We start from the raw sequence: 26,517 nt of genomic DNA, 5'->3' as shown, positions 1-26,517 counted from the left end.
GGCTTGGGGGTGACCTGTGAAGCTGGACTAAGTGTGAATTGGTGTGAACAAGGACACACTAATCTGATGTCTGAGGCTTCCTATTTTAGGTAATGATCATAGTAATCCCTCTCCTCTGACCTGGATGTTAGTCTCCATTAGAACTTACCCATTATGACCCCTCACACCATGTAATTTAAATTTTCCTTCCTTAAGACTTGTTTTGAGAATATTTAATTGAAGGATGATGTTAAAGGTTCAGACTAGACTGCCAAGCAATCATCTCCCTTCCACTCAGAGCCATGGCATGACTGTAAGAGGAAAATCCTGAGAGAGGAGTAAAATACACACCTGAAGAAGAGATAGTCAATCTCGTCTTCTTGTGCTGTGTATAGTTGGAAGTGTGTGTGTGTGTGTGTGAGAGAGAGAGAAAGTATATGTATATAGAAAGTGTGCATTAACTCAACTGATGTATTTGCCTGAGATAAATAAATATAAATGATAAGTGGAAGGTTCCTTTTGGAGTAGGAAGCTGGAGAGGGTAGTTTCAGGCCAGAGCAAAGGGGGATTTGAAAACACCAGGCTAAGGAGTTGGGATTTGATATCATAGGTAATGGGGAAATAATAGGTGTAGATTGAAGAATAAGTTCCTTAGGAAACCTAGCTAGAAATACAACTGTCTATTTTATAGGACTCTAAAGCCGAATGCCAGAAATGTGGGTATTTTGGCTTCGGTGCTATTTGATTAAAGAAACGACACAACTTAGTTGCAGAAAGTTAGATGATGACTAAATGTGGCTATGAATTCATTAGTGATAGTGAGAAAGATGTGATCGTGAGAATATAAGCCCCATAAGGTTCTTTGGAGACTGTAGGAAGGTCAGGAGATGTCTGTCTCATGACAGAGTAAGTTAGGTACCACACCACCGTATTTGCATATAAGAGGAAAGGATGGCTTCAGAGGACTGGAGGAAGTGGATTGTACAAATACTACATAAGTCATAATACCACAGAATTATTTTTATATTATACATTATCTTCACTCATAACATCGACAGATAATCTATGACATAATTTTAATAATTTCGCGTATATATTTACTATAATATTTATATATTATATATATAAAACCAAGAGGCACTTCCAGTAATTTTGGCAAAAAGGGAGCATCAACATAGTATCTAAGCTAAAAAATAATAAAAATAAACACAATTGATCTAGTTTTTTCTGTGCAGATTCTACTTTTTACAAACATTTCTCAGCCACTAAGTCAGTCACTTAACAATACTTGTGATGGGATGATACTAAGTATTGCTATGTATATTAAATGGAAGGTACAGGCGAAAGGATAAGATTTATTTCAATTGCAAAATGATTACTTAAGTTCAAAAGCCTCACTCTTGTTTTTTTAGAAGTTGAAAAATTTGGCAAAGTTATTAGTTAGTAAACATATTCAGGTTCAGGTCGGTTTAGAATGGTAAGAATTACATTGTTAAAAATTGTCATGTACAAATGACATCCCTACAGTGTCACTTTGGTTGGCAGTTATTTGAAAATATTGCTTTTCAGAAACAGTAAATTCAGCTAATTAAATACTCTCTGGTTTACAAATATCCTTCAAGGTCAATTTTTGGGCCATATTTATTAAAACTTGCCAATATCATTTTTTTTTCCCCTGTCAGGAAGAGGTAATGACTGGTCAGAACAAATGCCTGAAGAAATTAGAGCACATTTTAATACCAAAATGCAAATCAAATTATTCAAACCAACCAAAACCCAAAACACTCTAAATTTAGATTAAAGTTCCTTCAGTCACATATCCTAATATATTATAGACAGCCAGGGAGAATCTCGTTTTTATTATTTTGCATTGAGAGCTTCTGAATATTTATAAAAGCACCAATTTTCATTTTGTGACTTGCATGATAGAAATCTTGAGGAAGAAATATCAGGGGTTGGGTGGGTTCAGTGATATTTATTACCAATGCTTATCAACTGACAGATTGTCCTTGTTGGAACAAAAATGGTATGCATTCTTCTGTGAGAATATATTAAGACATAAACTGACAGTCATAAGTGAAAAAAACACCAGTTAAGCAAACATAATATGCTAAAATTCCCATGCAAATATTTTACAGAGTATAAAAAATTTAGTGACTTTTTAAGCTGATGAATATGTATTAAGTAAAGCCATTAAAACCTCACTAACAGGTAATATATAGATATGTTAGAATTATTAAAGTTAGCAATAGTACAATACTAAATTATACTTATAGTTAAAATGAAATCTCTGATATAAGATGGAGTTTTGGACCCGTAATCAGTTGGGAATTTTAAAAAGAAAACGGACAGGGAAACTGCTATCAACCAACACTTTATATACACAAATAACTATTTACTGAAGTATATATACTTCAAACAACTATTTTTAATTCCACATTTAACATCTGAGTATTTTGCCTTTTTAGGGAGTAAAACTACTGGAAAGAAAATCTTTCTCTTCAAAAGTTATTCAAGTAGCAGTTTTCAAACTAATTCAAGGGCTAATTCACATTTGGAAACATGTATAAGTGCTCCTTGTCATACAGAAAGTAATGGTCGAACCGTGTATTCACAAGTCATTTCACTCCAGAGTAACTAAATTGGTTTGTATCAAAGATGGAGGGGTGTCCTGGATACCCTGCAAATTTTACGTAGTGTTCACTTCCAATCCACAGCTCTGCTTTTTTTGCTTCTTAGTACCATCGGTTTTACAAGGAAAGCAGGCTTGAGGAACTAGAACTTAAGTCGAAGGCCATTCTTTCTTTTTATTATGGCAGAGGAGAATCTCTGCTTATTTTTTTGGTTACTAATATTGAGTAAGAGGAGTATAATTGAAGTGAAGCCATGCTTTCCTCCTATGAGTTTGTCTTTGTTTTTTCTTCATCTGGTTTTTGTTTTGAAACAGGAAAGGAAAATTATCCTGCTGTTTAATTTGAAATAGGAACTTTCAATGACACTGAAATATTAAACCATGAAGGCTTACAAAGTTTTGTTATTAGTTTTTTATTAATGAATTTCAAATTCTAACCTACTATCTGATCATGCTGGGCAGATTAATGCAGTGGCTGCTGTTTATTGACTGGTCATTGTTTCATCTGTGAAAGTCAAGATGAATAAGGTTTAATTTTTCATAGTAGGACAGATAAATATTTGGCCTTTTGTGTTAGAACCTAGTAAAATAAAATTCCCATATACATTAATAGAACATTTATAACAACACAAAACATAATAAATTGCTGGATAATACACTCCTTTGTCTTATGAAAACTCAGAAGATCTCAGACTATAATTTGTACAAAGTTAAATTACTGACACTAATTTTTATCTAATGTATTTGAATAATTCATAAAACATTTCCCCCATGAGGCTTGTAGAATATTAGAAAAAAAGAATTAAATCTTCTTTCTAGTTTTCTGTTATATGATACTAGTTCTTATTATATCAAAATATTCAGCCTCTGATTATATGAAAATAATCAGTAGTTTACAGTTCTGATTATATGAAAATACTCAGTACCATGGAATGTCGTTTTGTGGGTTTCATTTTAATGGAAAAATTTTAAAATTAAATAACTGTTTCAAGAAAATAAATCAAATGTAAACATTCTTGAGAGTACTTACCTATGGTGATTTATTATTACTCTTTGAAGCATTTTTGGTTACACTGAATTATTTGCATAATTAAAGAACCACTTCTTAATGTGAAGCAATGAGGAAATCATTGCTTCCTTGTCAGAACATGAACATGTTCAACGTTTTTATCTGTTAGGAGAAGGCTTTTCTTCTGTGCTCCACAACTTTTCAAGGAAGCGGAAACCCAAGGGTACCAATGTGTGTCAAAGCAATCAACCTTTAAAACATATGGAGAAAAACTAGCTGTCTCTGGAAAGAAAATGCGGATTCCTTTTAGAGTCTTAAACATATGTCAAAAGCCAATTTTGTTTTCCATTTATACATAATTCCATATACTGTATTTTATGGTCTTACCTACACTCGTTGATACTAGGTCAGTATTTTTGAATCAGCAGGTGAACATTGAGTTCCACTATGGAAATGAAGCCTTAATCTTCAGCAGTTTTGTGTCTTCAAACATATTTTGCTGATTTTTTTTTTTTTTTTTTTTTTTGAGGCAAAGTTTAACTCTTGTTGCCCAGCCTGGAGTGCAATGGTGCGATCTCAGCTCACCATAACTTCTGCCTCCCAGGTTCAAGCGATTATCCTGCCTCCCAGGTATTATCAGCCTCCCAGGTAGTTGGGATTACACGCATGCACCACCATGCCCGGATAATTTTGTATTTTTAGTAAAGACAGGGTTTCTCCATGTTGGTCAGGCTGGTGTTGAACTCCCAACCTCAGGTGATCCACCCGCCTTGGCCTCCCAAAGTGCTGGGATTACAGGCGTGAGCCACCACGCCCGGACCAAAAACGTTTTTATTTCACCATTGTTAGCCTGCTGTTAGAATGATTTGCTAGTGGGAACACAAAGAGCAATTCAAGTTAGGTAAAAGCACCATTAGGTAAGGTAAAAGCAACATTTATTTTAACAAATACAATGTGTAGGCAATAACACACATTGCCTAACATCCATGGTGCATAACATAGACTGGGAAATATGTTACTGTTCTCTGAGCATGGTTCATTGGTGTGAAACATACAAATACGTATGGAAATCTCAATTTAAGTTATATGTAGTTTTAGCTTAACTCATTGTTTGTAGTATAATTCATTCCCAATAAGAATTTGAGTATTTTCCAGATGAACAAATTGATGTGTGAATAAAGGATCTAAAACTGATATATTTCTTTAAAAAAACAATTTAATTTTGGAATATTCTTTACCTAAAATTTCTGATTTCTTAATCTTAAAATTGAATTTTGTTGAAGATTTAAAAAATAGACTGAGAATATCAGCAAATTTATAAAGACACAAATGACCTAGGACAATGGTCATAAAATGTGTTGCTGCTTGTTCCATCAATGAAATAAACACAGTTTGGTTTCAAAGTACATAAATATTTTAGCTTTCAATTATCTGGAATTGAGCTATTAGCATTTGAACTTTTATTGATATTTCTTCCACACATTAGCTAATAATCGCTAAATAAGGGGGATCTTGTTGGTGTTTCTAGACTATGAAAGTTCATAGAACTTTGTTTTATTGGCGTGTTCTAACAGTTTGAAAGGCAGTTTATTTGCAAATGGCATATAAGTCAGGAAAGGCATTAAACTAGAATCAGGGTTAGGACGACAGAAGAGGACAAGACCCTTATTGAGGTTTCCATTATTATTTTAGAAGTACTATAAATGATGAGGGCAATGGAGAGCCCCTTACTGACATGGAAGCACCAAGAATACCTCCCACAGTAGAATATAAATGATTTTTAGATTATTCACTTCTCATTAATCAGGATTTGATAATCACACAATTAGTTCACTTTTATAAATTAATAATTTCAAACTTTAGACTTTATTTATAATGATAATTTTTATATTTTTATTACTTAGAAAATAATTTATATTTTTCCATCATTTAAACAAAGAGTAGGCCTGAGTCTCATGCCTTTTGCACAGCTTTTACCTTCAAAGAAAGTTCTCTGGGTAAGATAGGCAGGGAATATAGGGAAACTGCAAATTAACAGTCTACATACATCTAATATGAACAGTCTGTAAGATATTCCTTTTCTTAAGTTTAACTGGGATTGCAACGGTAAGATTTGTTCTGGTATTCAACCAAAATAGACAGAATTGGGTATTCTGTTTTTAGGAAGTAAATACTTTCTTGAACATAATATGAGAAAATTTCTTCGTTCATCAGATGAAGACTAATATAGATATATCCCTGTACAGAGCTACTGTCTTCATCTTTTATTGACAGCCAAACCAGGTCTTATATAAATGACAAAAAATATTACAGCTAACAAAAGCAAAAGTGGTGCTTTTATCAAGGAAACCATATTTTAAAGGTTAATTTAGATATATAACTGGAAAGACGTTTATTAGCATGCTGAAAATAACACTGATGACACTCAGAATATACCTGGTCTTTTACTTAACAGAGAACCATGGCATCCAGGTAACCAGTTCCAACTTTTCCTACCATTGATTTTATGGTTTTCTAAACAATTATCTTTTTCCCTAGGTGGGCTAGAAACTCCTTCATTTGAAAGACCTGAGTTTATTTAATGGCACCTATAAATAGGCTCATATAAAAATGTAGTAAATTGCAACAAATACATTGGCACCACAGGAAGTAAGCTCTGGATTTGGATGTGAACATAATAATATTGCTGTCACCTAAAAGGGGGAGAACTCTACTGGCAGAAAATGTCCCTTAGCATCCTTTGAGATGTACTGGGTGTGTACGAAACACACACACTTGGTGGATCTTCATCCCTTTATTTATCCCAATTGACTTCTAGCTGTAATAGTAATTTATTTTTAAAGAAAAATGTATCAGTCTTCCTGGATTGATGAACACAGTTCTGGAATGAAGATGTTCTAATTGCTTTGGCCACTATTATTCCTCTTATTTCCTGTACCTTCAAACAAAACAAACAAACAAAACCAGGCAGTTTGCTGAGACTTCCACTGTAGTAGCCAAGATGACCCGCTAATTGAACTATACAGCTTTGATGAAACTGCCAACAGACTGTGATGGGCTTCCAACTGTCCTGCCAGTCCACCCACTCCAAACGTAGCTTTATGTTCAATTAATATTTATGTTAGAGATGGACAGGATTTGGAAGATGGGAAAATATTGGCTTTGTTAAGTAATTAGACGCAAGGGGTATGAGAAGATAAATGCTTTTTTCCCCCTTCTCTTAATTGCAATGAAAGGAAAATAGTTAAATTCACTGGCAAAATTTGACTCATAGTAATTTTTGCAAACATAGAGACACACAGGCAAAACTAAGGAAATGAAAACAATTAGGTAAGTTCTAAAAAATGAAGACCTGGTGTTAATTCAGAAATCTACTGAAATATATTTTAATTATTTAGGTAGAGGCTGCATCCACTTGATCCTTTTTACATTTTCCTACTTATTGGAGAATTTGCCTTGAAACCATGAATATTTTTTGTTGTATTGTCTTTGCCTTATCTTTTAAAATGCCGTGAATTACTGTAAAATAATGCTTTGAAAGGGGAGAGTACAATATCCATTTATGAGAAACAAAAGTATTTTTAATGTAAACATTCCTTTCTACTACATCAGAGAAAATAAAAACTGGAAATCACAATCAAGGTTTGCTTGTTTAGATAATGAGTAGGTCTATATATAGTACTGAAGGAAGAATCATAACCAAACAGTGTGGGAAAGAAATGGACACCAACTATAAAAATATGGTATTGGCTAACAGTCTTTCATCTGGGAGATATGGACCCAGAATTCATTCAGTTAGCAAAAGTTACTAGTGAAAAAAACATTCTTTGCAGCATCCTCATTTAATTGGCAAAAAAAAAAAAAAAAACTAGATCAGATTATCATTTAAATTATAATAGGTAGATGATTGGCTGTCCATCGACCTCCATGCAAATGAATCATCATTCTCTTACTGGGCTTGGAGAGAACTACAATGTATAAAAATGGTGATTAAAGTATAACTTTATAAAAATGTTTCCCTTTTCCTTTTTTAAAAAAAGAGTTTACTATCTACAGAAACAAAAAAATCTTCATATTTACATCAAGATAACTATCATGACATATATAATAATATGAAATAAAATATTGAAAGTGAGTATCAACTTTTTAAATAGAGGTTTGGCTCACAGCATAAACAAGTGTAGATAACAAACAAACCAAAACAAAACAAACAAAAAGACTTTCAATAATAACCCGATCCTCAAACAATCTCTCTATAATCTCCCCTGCCAGAAGAAGCATGACTGACAATGGGCCAGATTGCTGATGGAGGCTACCCCGACAAAATGACTGACAATGGGCCAGATTGCCGATGGAGGCTACCCCGACAAAATGACTGACAATCGGCCAGATTGCCGCTGGAGGCTACCCCGACAAACAGCGTGTGGATACCACAACATGGGTTGTCAGCGGGACCTTTGCTCCTGAAAGACAAACTACAACAGTTGCCAAGAATCAGGCTTTAACTACATCAACACGAAAACCCTGGGTTGTAATAATCTCCTTCCTCTCTTGCTATATAACCCAGAGTGATTTTTCTGTTTCCTTTTCTTCCTCTACCACACATTTTGCAGCAAATTAAGAAGACACAGGCGATCATGCTGAAGTACAATTTCCCAAGCCTTCTCTGGCATCATTTAGAATTCAAACCTGACTGAAAGACCTGACTCCAGCTCTTTCGTAGGTGTTTATGGATAAAGAATGCCATCCCCTTAAATGGTGATTTGATCTCAGTTGAGTGACATCCATAATCACAGACAGCTGCTATACATTCATTAGGCAAGTAGACTGGAAAATGCCTCAGTCTTCCAGGTTTGAGGCTGGTGATAGAGCTCCTTCAAGTGGTGCATAACAGTAATGTAATACCAAACATGTGGCCCTCTCACCCAGCCCTTCAGTGCCCTCCATCTGCAAAAGGCCCTTTATTTGAAGCTAAATGGAGGAAGGCATTTGGAATGGCTGCCTCCCAAAGACACTCCACAGTGAACTTCCTTCTGTTTGTTCACATATACTCAGTCATTTGCTACAGCTATTCTATGAGTTACTGAAACCACAAAAATCTCTTTACATATGCACACACATGCACACAAGCACCCTTTCAAACCGTTCCCTTCTGTCTCACACACACACACACACACACACACACACACACACACACACAGTGTTGGCAGGATGTATCAGAATTCAAATAATGCTCTGGAACTTTCATCCCTCAGTACTAAGAGCAAAAGCTGCTTAGTTGGTAACCTACATTTCTTGCACTGTTTCCTTGCTAAGCCACACCATCTCCTTTGTGATTTGGTTTCCTTTATGATTTATTATATCACAGTGACCACTATATATCTTAATATAAATGTTACTAAATTGTGGAGCCAGCAATCCTGGCCTTCAGTGTGTATGTGTGTGCGTGCATGGGTGTGAATATGTTTTACATGTATCTATGTGGGAGCTTATATACACACACACATATATATTCCCTCCTTAAAAAATCCTTAGAAGCTGGTGTTGCAACGTGAAAGCTTCTTTGAGCAAAAAGTTTTTAACAATGTACCTCACTGTAAAAATATACACACAAAATGCGAAGAATCCCAAAATGCAATAGCCATTTGCCCATCTTCTCAAATTTCTACAGTGTTGTGTCTAAATGTTGTGCTGGCTTGAAGAGAGTCTTTGACAAGTCAATCTGTTTGGAAACACAGCCCATTCTATCCATTGTCACTGATCTGGCTTTGGGGTTGGTATCTCCTCCCCTCTTGGTTTCCCTTTCTCTTCTTCCTCTTCCTTGATAGCCTGGATCTGTTCTGAAGAGTGCGATTGAGGGGTCGGGTCCAGGGATTGATTTTCGACACCTGCCAACCGTTGCTCCTCTTCAATGACTTTCTTCCACATCTTGTGGTTCTGTAAGAGGTGCTGAGTTATTTGGCAGTAGATTTTTCTCCTTTTGAAAGTCTTCTTTTCTAAAATAAATAAAATAAAATGCACCAAATTAGACTACTTAGTTGTGTGCTGAGCACACAAATGTTATCTCTTTTAAGATAATTAAGAGGAATTAATCCGTAACCTTGGTTTGTATATTACAATAATGCAGTTTTGGAGAATGGGGAAGAAAGAGGAAAATGGCAATAATCATTAAAATATCACTCACAAATAACTAGGGATGGTATTTAATATTTGGCAATGTCCAGAGCAAGATTCTGCTTCTATCTTGGTGTTATTCTCATTACATTCAGGCTCTCAAGGCTTTTTACATAGATCATTGAAATAACTTCTTGTTATGTGAGTCTCTGTCAGTCAATTTAATTCACAAACATCTACAAGACTGATATATTTAAAGATGGTTCTGATGTTCCTCATCTGCTTCATGTGTACTAAAATATTAATTTCAGGCTGGGCGCGGTGGCTCAGGTCTGTAATCCCAGCACTTTGGGAGGCTGAGGCGGGCGGATCATGAGGTCAGGAGATTAAGACCATACTGGCTAACACGGTGAAACCTCGTCTCTACTAAAAATACAAAAAATTAGCTGGGTGTGGTGGCGGGCACCTGTAGTCCCAGGTACTCGGGAGTCTGAGGTGTGAACCTGGGAGGCGGAGCTTGCAGTGAGCTAAGATCGTGCCACTGCACTCCAGCCTGGGCAGAGAGCAAGACTCCATCTCAAAAACATAAAATAAAATAAAATAAAATAAAAATTAATTTCAAAATATAGTTAACTATACTTTACCCTGCTTTTTAAATTTTTAAAACATCTACACTGAACTCATATTTTCAAGCTGGTACTGCCTATCCTTCTGAAATGTTCTTTGCAACCACTGAGAGTATATATCCATTCATTTTTTAAGACTCCATCAGATTTCACTGAATTCTTCTAAGAAATAATCTCTTTCTTCTAAATTTCTATGTTACTCCATATATGCCTCCTAGAGTATATACTGTTTCTGTTTTTATTTTTTCCCTTTTGTTCTCCTTATTATCTCTTCTTCTGGTAACTGTGCATCCAAAATCATTTAGAGAGAACGTTTCCCCCTCCCTTCAATTATGTGGTTCTAGAAAAGGTTATTAAACTCTACTTCCTCACTCACAACCGGTCTACAAAATTGTATCACAGTGACTGGCCAATAGTTGCGTGGGTGACCCAAGTTGGGCCTGAGTCCTTCCCTGAGATATTTCCTATTTGCACATAATGAATATGGGTTTGAGAGGTGTAATTGGAGATCCTTTCTCCTTTGCTTATGCATCTGGAATGAAGTGAACTTAGAGCTGGCTATAGTTCCAGCCTCATGAAGAAAGCAAGGCTGAAAGAACAAGCTGTTAGGCAGGTGAGGCAGAGACAAAAGCAGGAACAAATAAGCACTGCTAATAGCCAACATCAAGTTTACATGAACCAATAATGTTCACTTTTTGTATATCCTCATTCCATTGGAATTTTATAACTTGTAACAAAAAAAAAAGTTCTACCTTAGTATACCTCCTTTAAGAAACTAATCTTGGGCCAGGTGTGGTGGCTCACAGCTGTAATCCCAGCACTTTGGGAGGTCGAGGCGGGGGCATCATGAGGTCAAGAGATCGAGACCATCCTGGTTAACACAGTAAAATCCCATCTCTACTAAAAATACAAAAAATTAGCCGGGCGTGGTGGCAGGCACCTGTAGTCCCAGCTACTCAGGAGGCTGAGGCAGGAGAATGGTGTGAACCCGAGAGGCGGAGCTTGCAGTGAGCCAAGATCGGCCACCGCACTCCAGTCTGGGTGACAGAGTGAGACTCCGTCTCAAAAAAAAAAAAAAAAAAAAAAAAGACACTTATCTTGGCATCTTCAAGATGGTAGGCTAGAGACATCTGGTACTTGCCTCCTCTGCAGAGAAGAACCAATGGACTGAGTAGGTAATCACACTTACCATCTAAAATATAATTTTGAATTCAACAGAGAAATGACAGGAAATACCTAAGATAAGGAAGAAGAAAAACAATTCATAATATGAATGAGAAATTTACTAAAGAGACAAGTATCAAGAAAAGAAAAAAGAGGAACCAAAGAGAAATTCTGGAATGAAGAATTCACTGAAAGAAATACATATACATTCAAAAGTTTTAACAATAGACTAGATCAAGTTGAAGAAAGAATCAGAATTTGAAGATGGGTCTTTTGACATAACCCAGTCAGATGAACATTAAAAACATAAAAAATAAAAATAATGAACAAAGTTTGCATGACATATTTGAATTTTCAGTGTCCCAGAAGGTGAAAAGAAAAAGAAAGGGACAGAAAACCTGTTTAACAAAATTATAGGTGAAAACTTCCCAAGTCTAACAAATAGACATTTAGACATCTAGATGCAGGAAGCTCAGAGAAACTCACAAAAATACAATTCAAGGTCTTCTCCATGGTGCGTTGTAGTCAAACTGTCAAAAGTCAAAGACATAAAGAGTTCTAAAAACAGCAAAAGAAAAGTATCTGGTAACTTATAAGGAAACTTCCATCAGACTAACAGATTTCTCAGCAGAAATCTTTCAGGTCAGAAGATAATGGGATAATATATTCAAACTGCTGAAAGAAAAAAACATATACCCAGCCAAGTTATCCTTCATAAATGAAGGAAAAATAAAGTCTTTTTTCACAGAAGCAAAACTCAGAGAATTAATCACTACTAGACCAGCACTACAAGAAATACCTAAGGAAGGCCTACATGTGAAAGCAAAAGGATGATATCTATCATTATGAAAACACTTGAAAGTGTAAAACCCACTGGTGGAACAAACATGAATAAGGAAATGAAAGGAATCAAATGTTACCACTACAGAAAACCACCCAACTGCAATGATAAACAATGAGAGAGAGAGAAAGGAACAAAAGATATACATAACAATTATAAATCAATTAACAAAATGACAAGAATAAGGACTCAGATATCGATAATCACCTTGAGTGTAAACAGACTAAGATTTCCACTTACAAGACACAGAATGGGTGAACTGATTAAAAAACATGACTTATTTATGTGCTAAGAAACTCATCTCTCCTGTAGACAGATACAGACTAGAAGTAAAAGAAAAGACAGATATAGACTAGAAGTAAAAGAAAAATATACTTCATGCAAACAGAAACAAAAAACAATCAAGAGTAGCTATACTTATGTTAGATGAAACAGAAATTAAGTCAAAACAGTAAAAAGTGGACATAGTCATTATATAATGACAAAGAGATCAATTCAGTAAGAAGATAAAATAGTTCTAAACATATATGCACTAACACTAGAGCACCTAGATACTAAACCTGATCTTAGCCGAGAGGCTGAGAAGCAATATCGCACCCAGATATATGCAAAGCAAATATTAATAGATCTAGAGAGACAGAGAGACACTTCAACACAAAAATAGTTGAGGACTTCAACATCCCACTCTCAGAACTAGACAGCTCATCTAGACAGAAAATTAATAAATAAACATTGGATTTAAACTGCATTTTAGACCAATGGACCTAATAGATATTTACAGAATGTTTGTTGAACAGCTACAGAATACTCATTGTTAGCACATGGAATTATTCTCCAGGATAGACCAGATGTTAGGACACAAAACAAGTCTCAACACATTTTTAAAAAATCTAAATCATATCAAGTTTCTTGTTAGACCACAATGAATAAAACTAGAAATCAATAAAAAGACAAACTTTGAAAACTGTATAAATACACGAAAATTTGTTCCTGAATGACCTTTCGGTTAAAGAGATAATTAAGGAATAAATCAATAAATTTCTTGAAACAAATGAAAATGGAAACAACACAAAGTGGTAGTCAAAGGGAAGTTTAACACAATAAATACCAACAACAAAAAACTAAAAATATTTCAAATAAGCAACCCAATAATGCACCTCAAGGAACTTGAAAAGCAAGAACTAATTAGACCATGAATTAGTAGAATAAAATAAATAATAAAGATAAGAAGAGAACTGAATACAATAGAAAATTAAAGACACAATGTATCTAGGAAACAAAAAGTTGGTTTTTTGAAAAGATAAACAAAATGAGTAAGTCACTAGGTAGACTAACCAAGAAAAAAGTGACGGCCTCCAAAAATAAAATCAGAAATGAAAAAGGAGACATTATAACGGATACCATAGAAATACAAAAGATTATCAGAGATTATTATGAACAAGTATGTATTAGCAAACTAGAAAACCTAGATGAAATGGATAAATTCCTGGAAAAATATACCAAAATTGAATCAGGAAGAAATAGAAAACCTGAACAGACCAATAATAAGTACTCACATTAAATCAACAATAAAGACTTCCAACAATAAAAAGTCTACTACTGGATGACTTTGCATAAAAATGCTTTTTCTTCATCTATCCTCTCAATAGATACAGAAAAAGCATTTGATAAAATTCAACATCACTTTATGATAAAAACTAAAAATACTAGGAAGGAAGGAACATGCCTCAACATAATAAACACCACACATAATAAAACCATAGCTAATATTTGAATGTGGAAAGTTGAAAGCCTTTCCTCTAAGAACTGGAAAAGGACAAGATGCTCACTATCACTGCTGCTATTCAAAATTGTACTAGAAGCCCTACTCAGAGCAATCAGGCATCCAAATTGGAAAAGAGGAAGTTAAATTGTCCCTCTTTGTAGATGATATAGTCCTATATCTAGAAAAACCTAGACTCCACCAAAAAACACTTAGATCTGATAAATACATTGAGTAAAGTTGCAGGACACAAAAATTAATATACAAAAAATCAGTAGTATTTCTATACACCAATGATGAACTAGCTGACAAAGAAATTAAGAAGGCAATCCCTTTTACAATAGCTAAAAAAGTAATAATTAGAAATAAATTTAACCAAGGTAGATAAAGACCTCTACATGGAAAACTACAAAAATCTGATGAAACATGTTGAAGACAACACAAACAAATACAAAGGCATTCCATGATCATGGATCTGAAGTATTAACATTTTTAAAATGACTGTTCTACCCAAGCAATGTATAGATTAAATGCAATCTTTATTTTAAAAAAAAGACCATCACATTATTCAAAAAAACAGGAAAAACAATTATAAAATTTCTATGGAACCAAAAAATAACTTGAATAGCCAAAACAATCCTGAACAAAAAGAACAAAGATGCAGGCATCACACTACCTGACTTCAAAATATACCACAAGGGTATAGTAAACAAAACAGCATGGTGTTGGTATAAAAACGGACACATAGACCAAGAAAACAGAGACTCCAGAAATAAATGCATGTACTTATAGACAACTGATTTATGACAAAGGTGCCAAGAATATATATTGAAGAAAGGACATATTTTTTATTAAGTAGTGCTGGGTAAATTGGATATTCACATGCAGAAGAATGAAACTAGACTCCATTTCTCACCATATACAAAAATGAGCTCAAGGCAGATTAAAGACTTAAGTAAGGCCAAAACTAAAAAATGGTTAGAAGACAACATAAGGGAGATTCTATAGAACATTGACCTAAGCAAAGATTTTATGATTAAGACCTCAAAAACCCAGGCAAATAAAACAAATATAGACAAATGGGACTAAACTAAAAACTAAAACCCTCTGTACAGCAAAGGAATCAACACAGTGAAGAGAAAATCTATAGAATGGAAGAAAATATATGCAAATTTTTCTTACAACAAGAGACTAATATCCAGAATATACAAGAAAATCAAACAACAATTAAAAAACAAAAACAAAAAATTCTATTAAAAAGTAGGCAAAGACACGAATAGACATTTCTTAAAAGAAGACATAAAAATGGTCAACAGGTATATGAAAAAATGCTCAACATCACTAATCACCAGGAAAATGCAAATCAAAACCACAATGAGATATCATCTTACCCCAGTTAGAATGGCTATTAGTAAAAACAAAAAAACAACAGATGCTGGCAAGAATGTGGCAAAAAGGGAACTCATAACACTGTAGGAATATAAGTTAGTATAGCCACTACGGAAAACAGTATGCAGATTTCTCAAAACCTCAAAAGAGAACTACCGTATGATCTAGCAACCCCACTACTGGGCATTTATCAAAAGGAAAAAAAATTTGTATATTAAAAAGATAATTGCACCCCCTTATTTATTGCAGCAGTCTTCACAATAGCAAAGGTATGGAATCAACCTAAGTGTTCATCAGCTGATGAATGGATAAAGAAAATGTGGTATACATACACAATGGAATCATATTCAGACATAAAAGGAATAAAATCATGTCATTTGCAGCATCATTAATGGAACTGGAGATCATTACGTTAAATGAAATAAACCTAGAAAAGAAAGACAAATATCGCATGTTCTCACTCTTATGTGGGAGCTAGAAAAGTTGATCTCACGGAAGTGAGAGTAGAATGACAGACACCAGAGGCTGAGAAGGGTATATGGTTGGGGGTTAGGGGGAATGAAGAGGTACTGATTAATTAGTACAGACATACTAGTTAGAATAAATAAGTTCTTATCTTCGATAGCAGAGTAAGGTGGCTACTGTTAATGTTAATAATGTATTGCATACTTCAAAATAGTGGGAAGATGGGACTTCCCAACACACAGAAATGATAAATATGGTCGGGTGCAGTGGCTCCGGGCTCATGCCTGTAATCCCAGCACTTTGGGAGGCCGGGGCGGGTGGATCACCTGAGGTCGGGAGTTCAAGACCAGCCTGACCAACACGGAGAAACTCCATTTCTACTAAAAATACAAAAATTGGCTGGGCACGGTGGCATATGCCTGTCCTAGTTACTTGGGCGGTGAGGCAGGAGAATCACTTCAACCCAGGAGGTGGAGCATGCGGTGAGCCGAGAATGCGCCACTGCACTCCAGTCTGGGCAACAGAGTGAGGGATACTCTAAATATCCTGATTTAATCATTACACATTCGATGTATGTGACAAAATATCACAGGTGCCCCACATAAATATGTACAAATATGTATTGATTAAAAATACAAAAAGTTGCTTATAAGACAGGGAAATGCAAATGAAAACTATGCCTACTTAGAATAGCTAAAATGAAAATAACTCTAAAAAATCAAGTGTAGACAAGGAATTTAACAATTAGAAATAATATATTGCTTATAGGAATATACATTTTTACATCTACTTTGGAAAATTATTCAGTTCTGTCTATTAATCTGAATAAATGAGTACTCTACTTAAAAAATATAAACTCAAATCTTATTCTCATATATTCCAAACAGTTTCTCTTCTAGACTATAGGGTCTTTCAGGGAGCCTTGGACACACCTGTACAGATCTTACACATCAGCAAATATGCATTTAAAAAAGAAATACATTTTCTTTGACCAAATCATTCAGAGTTTTCAACATGGAAATATTAACAATAATTTTCACAGGATTATATCCTTTGACTGAGGAAAAATAATAAGCCCAATTTAAACAGAAAAATGTACAAGATATTTTAAAGAAGACTGTTAAATCAGCATTCACCATTTAGGCTTCTAATTCCTTATTTATTTATGAATCACCTGGCATGTACCAAATGTTGTCCTCAGTTCTAGTGACCCTCTGATAGACAAGATAAATATGATGCTTGCCAGCAGCAGGCTTTTATTCTCGTGGAAAGATAGTGAACAAGCAGGTACAATAATACTGAGTCTTACGGAGTCTTTGAAAGTCAGCAGAAAGGGAGGGAAATGGCTCAGTTGGTACAATATTATATGAAGGTGGTGGCTGGATTAGGACAGGGATAATGAAAATGAAGAAAAGTCAATAAATATGAGATATATTTGTATGGTAGAATCAACAGGACTTGGCAACTGATTAGAGGTAGGCAATTAAGAGGGAGGAATCAGAGACAACCCTGTTTTCTGACCTGAGTAGTTGAGCATGTTGGTAAGATGCACTGAGAAAGGGAAGGTTGAATGAGGAGTAGATTTGAAGGTGCATTAGTCCATTTCACACTGCTGATAAAGACATACCTGAGATTGGGTAATTTTTAAAGAAAAAAAGAGGTTTAATGGACTAAGAGTTTCACATGGCTGGGGAGGTCTCACAAACACAGCAGAAGGCAAAAGGCATGTCTTACATGGTATCAGGCAAAAAGAGAATGAGAGAGCCAAGCAAAATAGGAAACCTCTTATAAAATCATCAGATCCATGACTTATTCACTACCAGGAGAACAGTATGGGGGAAACTGCCCTCATGATTCAAGTGTCTCCCACTGGGTCCTTTCCACAACACATGAGAGTTATTGGAGCTACAATTCAAAATTAGATTTGGGTGAGGACACAGCCAAACCATATCAGAAGAAAATGAATAGAGGTATTCTGAACATGAGGTGTCTGGAAGACCTCTAAGTAGAGAGGTAAAGGAGGCAGCTGGTAGAGAGCTTAGAAGAGAGGTCAGTTCTCTTCCAAGAAACCAGAATATCATGTAACTCTCAGTACCGTCATCTAAGTGACGATTTTAGACTTGAGCCAAGAGTTCAGAAGTTCAGCTAAGATCCTCCCATTAGACTGAATTTCCCTGGTGTATTAGTCCATTCTCATGCTACTATAAAAAACTGCCCAAGACTGGGTAATTTATAAAGGAAAGAGGTTTAATTGACTCATAGTTCCACAGGGCTGGGGAGGCCTCAGGAAACTTATAATCATGGTGGAAGGGGAAGCACACATGTACTTATTCACATGGTGGCAGGAAGAGAGAAGTGCCAAGCAAAGGGGGGAAAGCCCCTTTTAACCTTTAGCTCTCATAAGAACTCATTATCACAAGAACAGCATGACAATAACCAATCCCATGATTCAATTATCTCCCATTGGGTCCCTCCCACAACACATGGGGATTATGGAAACTACAATTCAAGATGAGATTTGGGTGGTGATATAGCCAAATCATATTATTCTGCCCCTTACCCCTCCCAAAACTAATATCCTCACATTTTAAAACACAAGTGTGCCTTTCCAAAAGTCCCCCAAAGTCTTAACTCATTCCAGCATTAACCCAAAGTCCAAGTCCAAGGTCTCATCTGAGACAAGGCCAGTATTTCTGCCTATAAACCTGCAAAATCAAAAGCAAATTAGTTACTTCCCAGATACAATGGTGGTACAGGCATTGGGTAAATACAGTAATTCCAAATGGGAGAAATCTGCCAAAATGAAGGGGCTACAGGCCCCATGTAAGTCTAAAATTCAATAGGGCAGTCATTATACCTTAAAGTTCAAAAATGATCTATTTTGACTCCATGTCTCACATCCAGGTCAAACTGATGCAAGAGGTGTGCTCCCACAGCCTTGGGCAGCTTTGCCCCTGTGGCTTTGCAGGGTACAGCACCTCCCCTCCAGCTGCTTTCACAGGCTGGCATTGACGGCCTGTGGCTTTTCCAGGTGCACAGTGCAAGCCGTTGGTGGATCTACCATTCTGGCATCTGGAGGACAATGGCCCTCTTCTTACTGCTCCACCGGGCAGCGCACCAGTGGGAACTCTGTGTGGTGGCTCCAACCCCACATTTCCCTTCCATACTGCCCTAGCAGAGGTTGTCCATGAGGGCTCTGCCCCTGTAGCAAACTTCTGCTGGAACATCCAGGCATTGCCATACATCCTCTGTAATCCAGGTGGAGGTTCCCAGACCTCAATACCTGTCTTTTGAATACCACAGACCTAACATGATGTGGAAGTTGCCAATGCTTGGAGATTGCACCCTCTGAAGCCATGAACTGAGCTGTACATTGGCCTCTTTCTGCCATGGCTGAAGCAGCTGGGACTCATGGCACCAAGTCCCTAGGCTGCACACAGCAGAGGGTCTGGGACCTGGCCTGTGAAGTCTTTTTTTCCTCCTAGGCCTCTGGATCTATGATAGGAGGGGCTGCTGCTAAGGTCTCTGACATGCCCTGGAGACATTTTCTCCATTGTCTTGGAGATGAACATTTTGCTCCTTGTTACTTATGCAAATTTTCTACAGCCGACTTGAGTTTCTCCTAAAAAAGGGGCTTTTCTTTCCTATCACATCCTCAGGCTGCAAATTTTCTGAATTTTTATGCTCAGCTTCCCTCTTAAACCTAAGTTCCAATTCCAAACCATGTCTTTCTGAATACATAAAACTGAATGCTTTTAATAGCACCAAAGTCACCTCTTGAGTGCTTTGCTGCTTAGACATGTCTTTGGCCAGATACCCTAAATCATCTCTCTCAAGTTCAAAGTTTCACAGATCTCTAGGGCTGGGGCAAAATGCCACCAGTCTCTTTGCTAAAACAAAGGGACTACAGGCCCCATGCAAGTCTAAAATTCAATAGGGCAGTCATTAAACCTTAAAGTTCAAAACTGATCTCCTTTGACTCCATGAATCATAGCCAGGTCAAAATGATGCAAGAGGTGTGCTCCCACAGCCTTGGGCGGCTTGCAGGGTAAGCAAAGCAGGAGTGACTTTTACTCTAGTTCTCAACAAGTTCCTCATCTTCATCTGAGACCACCTCAGCCTGGACTTTATTGTCCATATCACTATCAGCATTTTGGTCAGTGCCGTTCAACAAGTCTCTAGAAGTTCCAAACTTTCCCACATCTTCCTGTCTTCTGAGTCCTCTGTATTAGTCCATTTTCACACTGCTGATAAAGACATACCCAAGATTGGGCAATTTACAAAAGAAAGAATTTTACTGGACTTACAGTTTCACATGGCTGGAGAGACCTGACAATCATGGTGGAAGGCAAGGAGGAGCATCCTATAGTCTTGGGCAGCTCTGCCCCTGTGGCTTTACAGGGTACAGCCTCCCTCCTGGCTGCTTTCATGGGCTGGCATTGAGTGTCTGTGGCTTTTTCAGGCACACAGTGCAAGCTGTTGGTGGATCTACCATTCTGGAGGATAGTGGCTGTCTTCTCACAGTTCCACTAGGCACTGCCCCCGTAGTAACTCTGTGTGGTAGCTCTGACCCTATACTTCCCTTCTGCACTGCCCTAGCAGAGGTTCTCCATGAGAGCCCCACCCCTGCAGCAAACTTCTGCCTGAACATCCAAGAATTTCCATACATCCTCTGAAATCTAGGTGGAGGTTCCCAAACCTCAATTCTTGACTTCTGTGTACTTACAGGCTCAACACCATGTGGAAGGTGCCAAGGCTTGAGGCTTCCATCCTCTCAAGCAACATCCCAAGCTGTACCTTGGCCTCTTTCAGTGACAACTGGAGCGGCTGGGATGCAGGGAACCAAGTCCCTAGGCTGCACACTGCTCGGGGACCCTGAACCCAGCCCATGAAATCACTTTTTCCTGCTAGGCCCCCAGGTCTGTGATAGGAGGGGCTGCCAATGAAGACCTCTGACATATACTGGAGACATTTTCCTCATTGTCTTGGGGATGAACATTTGGCTCCTCATTACTTATGTAAATTTCTGCAGCTGGCTTGCATTTATCCTCAGAAAATGGGATTTTCTTTTCTATTGCATTGCCAGATGGCAAATTTTCTGAATTTTTATGTTCTGCTTCCCTTATAAAATGGAATGCCTTTAAGAGAAGCACCCAAGTCGCCTTTGAATGCTTTGCTGCTTAGAAATTTCTTTCACCAGATACCCTAACTCATCTCTCTCAAGTTCAAAGTTCCACAAATCTCTAGGGCAGGGGGATAATGCTGCTAGTCTCTTTGCTAAAATAGAACAAGTGTCACATTTGCTCCAGTTTCTCAACAAATTCCTCATCTCTATCTGAGACCACCTCAGCCTGGACTTTATTGTTCATATCACTATCAGCATTTTTTGTCCAAGCCACTCAACAAGTCTCCAGAAAATTCCAAACTTTCCCACATTTTCCTGTTTTCTTCTGAGCCCTCCAAACTGTTCCAACCTCTTCCTGTTACCCAGTTCCAAAGTCGTTTCCACATTTGTGATTATCTTTTCAGCAGCATCCCACTCTACCAGTACCAATTTACTGTATTCGTCCATTTTCACGCATCTGACAAAGACATACCCGAGACTGGGCAATTTACAAAGGAAAGAGATTTAATGGAGAACTCACAGTTCCATGTCACTGGGGAAGCCTCACAATCAAGGGGAAAGGCAAGGAGAAGCAAGTCCTATCTTACATGGATGGCAACATCCAAAAAGAACTTGTGCAAGGGAACTCCTCTTTTTAAAACCATTAGATCTTGTGAGACTTATTCACTATTACAAGAACAGCACAGAAAAGACTTGCCACCATGATGCAATTACCTCCCACCAGGTCCCTCCACAACACATGGGAATTCAAGATTAGACTTAGGTAGAGACACAGCCAAACCATATTACCCTCCAATCTCTAGGAAGTTCCAAACTTTCCTTCATTTTTCTGTCTTCTTCTGAGCCCTCCAAACTGTTCCAACCTCTGCCTGTTACTCTGTTCCAAAGTTGCTTCCACATTTTTGGATATCTTTATAGCAGCACCCCACTTCTGGTGCCAACTTACTGTATTAGTCCATTTCACACTGCTATAAAGAACGCCTGAGACTGGGTAATTCAGAAAGAAAAGAGATTTAATTGACTCAGGGCTATGGAGGCCTCAGGAAATTATAATCATGGTGGAAGGGGAAGTAAGCATCCTTCTTTACTTGGTGGCACAGAGAAGTGCCAGGGAAAGGGGGGAAAGCCCCTTATAAAACCAGCAGATCTTGTAAGAACTCACTCACTATCATGAGAACAGTAGCATGGGGGTAACTCCCCCTATGGTTCGATTACCTCCCACCAGGTCCCTCCCATGACACATGGGAATTATGGGAACTACAATTCAAGATGAGAGTTGGGTGGGGACACAGACAAACCATATCACCTGGTATATAGGCTTTTCTCTTTTCTTTTGTGTATATATAATATCTGTGGAGACCTAGACTTTAGTAAAGCATTTGGTAAAAGTTTACTAAATGAGTAATTTTCTCTCTAGTTTTTGTTCCACATTTCCAGGTAAATGATGAAGTATTGATAAGTGGTAAAATAAAACCAATATGAAAAAGTGGTCTACAGGAAATCCTGATCTTATTGAGACTGCATTAAAGAGTTAATAATTCAAGCTGGCTATGATGGATCATGCTGCCTGTAATCTTAGCTACTTGGGAGGCTGAAGCAGGAAGATCACTTGAGGTCAGGGGTTCAAAACCAGCCTGGGAAACATAGTGAGGCCCTGTCTCTACAGAAATAAATGAAGTGAGACTGCTGTCTCTACAAAAGTAAATAAACAATTTAAAAAAAGTACAAGTTAGCAGGAAGATCAAAAGGGATATTTGGGTCTACTTAATGAGGTAGATATGACTTACTCTGGGAGCAAGAAAAAAAAGAAGAAAAGTATTAATAGCACAATAATGAAACAAAAAAACAAAGCCAATTTCTATAGGTGACAAAGAAACTTGGAGGTCATCTACCAACATCTTTGTGGAAGTGCTAGTCATTCTTTTAACAGTTTTATTACAATGCCCTGCAGAAATTTCTTGTACTCTACAGAACAACAAAATTAATTTTTAAAACATAGTGCAGAAAAAGGACATTAAATTATCTTGAATTAGTTTTGAACCATATGGACACAGAATGACAATTATTAAATTGAATGAGTGCCGAGGGAAATGAACACAGGCAGAGTCAAAAGGAAAAAAATATATTTATGATATTCATCATTTCTGCATGAGATAGACTCAAACTAACTGGCAAATACTTTCCAGGATACTTTGGAAACAAAGATCAATTAAGCTCAGAGCTTGCCTTAAAGGAGCTTATACTCTCTCTGTAAGAGAGCGTGCCAAGAAGACAAAAACTGAAATACAAGTGCTATGTTTTATGACAGATATATTCTTGTGACCAAGACGGGCTTGCCATTTCTCTCAGTTTAACTCAATTTTAGACTTCTAGACCATAGGACCCTGACCTCCCTCTTGTCAGAGCATTTACTTTAGAAAACCTGAACCAGCAAATTATTTCTCTGTCCCTCTGGAATATAGGTAAATCTTCTTCCAGGCTCTAACTAGCTTTACAATCTTACAAAATAAAATTTAAATTTTAAAATTTAAAAAAGATTTCAATGAAGGAAGGAAGGATGGAAGGAAAGAAGAAAGGTAGGCGAGCAGGCAGGCCTATCTCCTAGTCTCTGTGGGGAGGGAGGAGCCTAACTTTAGTAAGTACCAATTAACAGGTGACTTAATCATACTAGCCAACGCTCCCATAACGTCCTCCAGCACTTTTTCACTAGCTTACAGCAGCATTTAACAATTCTCCCGCCTTTTGCTTCAACAGAGTTCAATCTGTCTCCCCTATTACAAGAGTCTTGAATAAAGCCTTCGTTGCCATTTTTAACAAATGTCTGGTGCAATTTATCTTTGATACATCAAACCACGGCAACACAAAAGACTCAAACTGTGGAAAATTAGGTATAATTTTTTTTAAAGGACCTGGTACCTGGGCTGGATGTAAGTAATGAGAATTAAATACACTGGATGAAAAGGGGCTAGCAGCATTCCAAGCAGAGTTTGAAGAACTGTGACACAGGTAAAAGTGTATGGGCCACAGGCTATGACCCCTTATATCAATTCTTCCATTTGAAAGCTTCCTAACAAGGGCAGTAGATATAATTGCAATTTAAAAAAATTTGAATTCTTTCTATGAAAGTCAATAAAATACATTAATACATCAGATTTTTTAAAAGCAAATTAAAAATTACTCTTCTACCTCTACTTGTCTATTTCTACTTTGTTTTTGTTATAAATCAAATTCCATTGAGAAATTTTTAAATGTTAATATACTTTTTAACCTAATCGTTTGAATCAAGAGAGTTGCAGAGGACCCCTGTGTGATGGACAGGTTTGAATCATGGTTGCAGCAAACACTCTTCAGTTCAAGGTGATTATTTCATCTTAAAGTTATATGCATTGATGGAAGTGCATTCATAGTGAAGAAGCTAACAAAAGCTCAATTTTCCTCTTTTTCCCTTCCAGGGCAGTCCCCCTGAGAGCAGCCGTCCTCTTATTAATACTGTTAAATGTTAGCAATAAACCTCTCTGGAATTATACTGAATAAGAAGGTGACGTAGAAGAAAGTTTGTACCAAATAAATTTGCGTAGATTAGAGTCCGCAGGTGGTCTAAAATATGTCTGTATTGGAAGCCAAATTGTTCAGTACTGGAACCTTTTGAAAGGAGAACAAAGAGCCTTTCATTGCTCAAATTCTAAATGCAGCTTAGTACTTCATTAGAAACCTCTTAGTTCGCTGTAGGAATCTTTCAGATTTAATTATAAGGTGGGATAAAAACCTTCTTTTCCTAGGATACCATATTGAATCATTTTATTCTGTGTTTCCTGGGACATCTCCAAGTTTTACAAACTACAGAACTTATCTGTGCATATTTATTTTTTCTGAAACCTAAGTATTAGGCAAAGTCAAGGTAACCATTTTAGCCAATATGAATTCTGAAATTAAAATTACTAAGAGCCAAATGCATTGAAGTTAAAAATTAAGAAACCTAGGTTCCCTTTCTGGTTCTACAACCTTGCGATGTTATTTAAATTTCTGAGCCTTAGTTTAATCTTTTGTAAAGTGAGGCAGCTGAACTGATAAGCATCGATTCCCCCTTCATTTCTAAAGTTCCGTTACTCTACGTGGCCAATATTTAGTAAATACTAATGTTGCTCCACATTTACCATTTTCTTGGTTGTAAAGAAATACTTTAAAGATATTATTTCCAAAGCTACATATGAAATCATTGTGGATGGGATATTTTTAAATTGTAATATAATGTGGACTTTTGGAAGGCAAACAGAACCCCAAAAACTCTCATTCCTGCTTTAGTGAACTTGATAAAAATGGGAAGGTATGACAACCCAACCCTTCAGAACAGAAAGAAATGCAATATGTGGTTGTAGTATTTGCTGCTAAAGGCTAGGTTGACAAGTTGAGCCTGTTAAATCTTCTGGCCTGGGTCCTTCAATTCCCAATGCCTGGATCTATGTGTCCATATTTTCCATGTGTTTGAGTTCAAATAGCAGTAAGTCAGGGCCCCTGGGAACAAAGCTTTTCCAGAGGCTAAGCCGACAATACCTTCATTCAGTGGAAAAACTGTCTTATTCTTAGTAAGACAGCAAACTACCTGACTCTTTGAAATGAAAACAAATAAAAAGAGAAAACTAATACGTGTTTACTGAGTGAAAAAAATGAATGAATAACCCATGAAATCCAAGTCTTGGCTTCTAGCTCTGAATCCCAAGATCAGTACAAACTTTCTAATGGAAGTCTTCTTATTTGCATCAGATAAATAAAATATAATTACTCTGACAGTAGCATATTGAAGAAAAACAACTTTTATTTTCCCCCATTCTACAAAAAGCAATTAACAGGCCAGATCTGACCTAAAGTTCAGTTTGCAAAATTCTACCTCATAAGTTCATAATTGATAATGACTTCTTTATGTTTGCTTATGTGTGCCTACAACAAGGTGCTTTAGATGAGAGCAAAATGGATCAGTATAAGGTTAATCTGCTTACAAGATGGTTGGAATGAACCAAGTTGTGCATTATCCCGACTGTGATAAAAATAGGCACAAAATGATCAGAATGTCTTTCATTGGTTGTATTTTTGGTAAGAACTTTAAGAATATTAAGATTGTACTTTATCTGTAAAGGTAAACAGAAATCACATACTATGTTCTTACAAACACAGGAATAGTATTTGTGTAATGTCATTGTAAGGGTCATGGATTTTTACTAATTATGCTATAAGTCACTGTTTGTTTCAAGACAGGATAAATAGGAGAGTAGCTTTAGAGGCATAAATAAAAATGATTTTATCATTGATTAAGCTAAATAGGTTAGATTGGCCACATGATGCACTCCAGCCAATTACCAGATGTGATAGGTTGTCATTGTCACTGTTGCTACTGCCCTGGTCCAAAGTCACAGTCA

The 26,517-nt window shown here is 36.7% G+C and overlaps 1 protein-coding gene across 2 annotated transcripts in view; it reads right to left on the bottom strand.

Annotated features, from left to right (window-relative positions):
* Positions 1-4,114: 4,114 nt before the first annotated feature.
* PDE3A (phosphodiesterase 3A) overlaps positions 4,115-26,517 on the bottom strand; it is a 308,603-nt gene continuing 286,200 nt past the window's right edge. For both annotated transcript variants that reach the window (XM_073020533.1, XM_007967850.3), the window contains one exon: positions 4,115-9,616. In XM_073020533.1, the coding sequence (XP_072876634.1) occupies positions 9,375-9,616 (242 nt within the window). In that variant the 3' untranslated portion in view covers positions 4,115-9,374. The remainder of the gene's footprint in view (positions 9,617-26,517) is intronic.

Source organism: Chlorocebus sabaeus, chromosome 11, assembly GCF_047675955.1.
Source record: "Chlorocebus sabaeus isolate Y175 chromosome 11, mChlSab1.0.hap1, whole genome shotgun sequence".
Classification (NCBI taxonomy): domain Eukaryota; kingdom Metazoa; phylum Chordata; class Mammalia; order Primates; family Cercopithecidae; genus Chlorocebus; species Chlorocebus sabaeus.
Note: the sequence above shows the minus strand (reverse complement) of the source record. Positions and strands in the feature narration are given on the sequence as shown.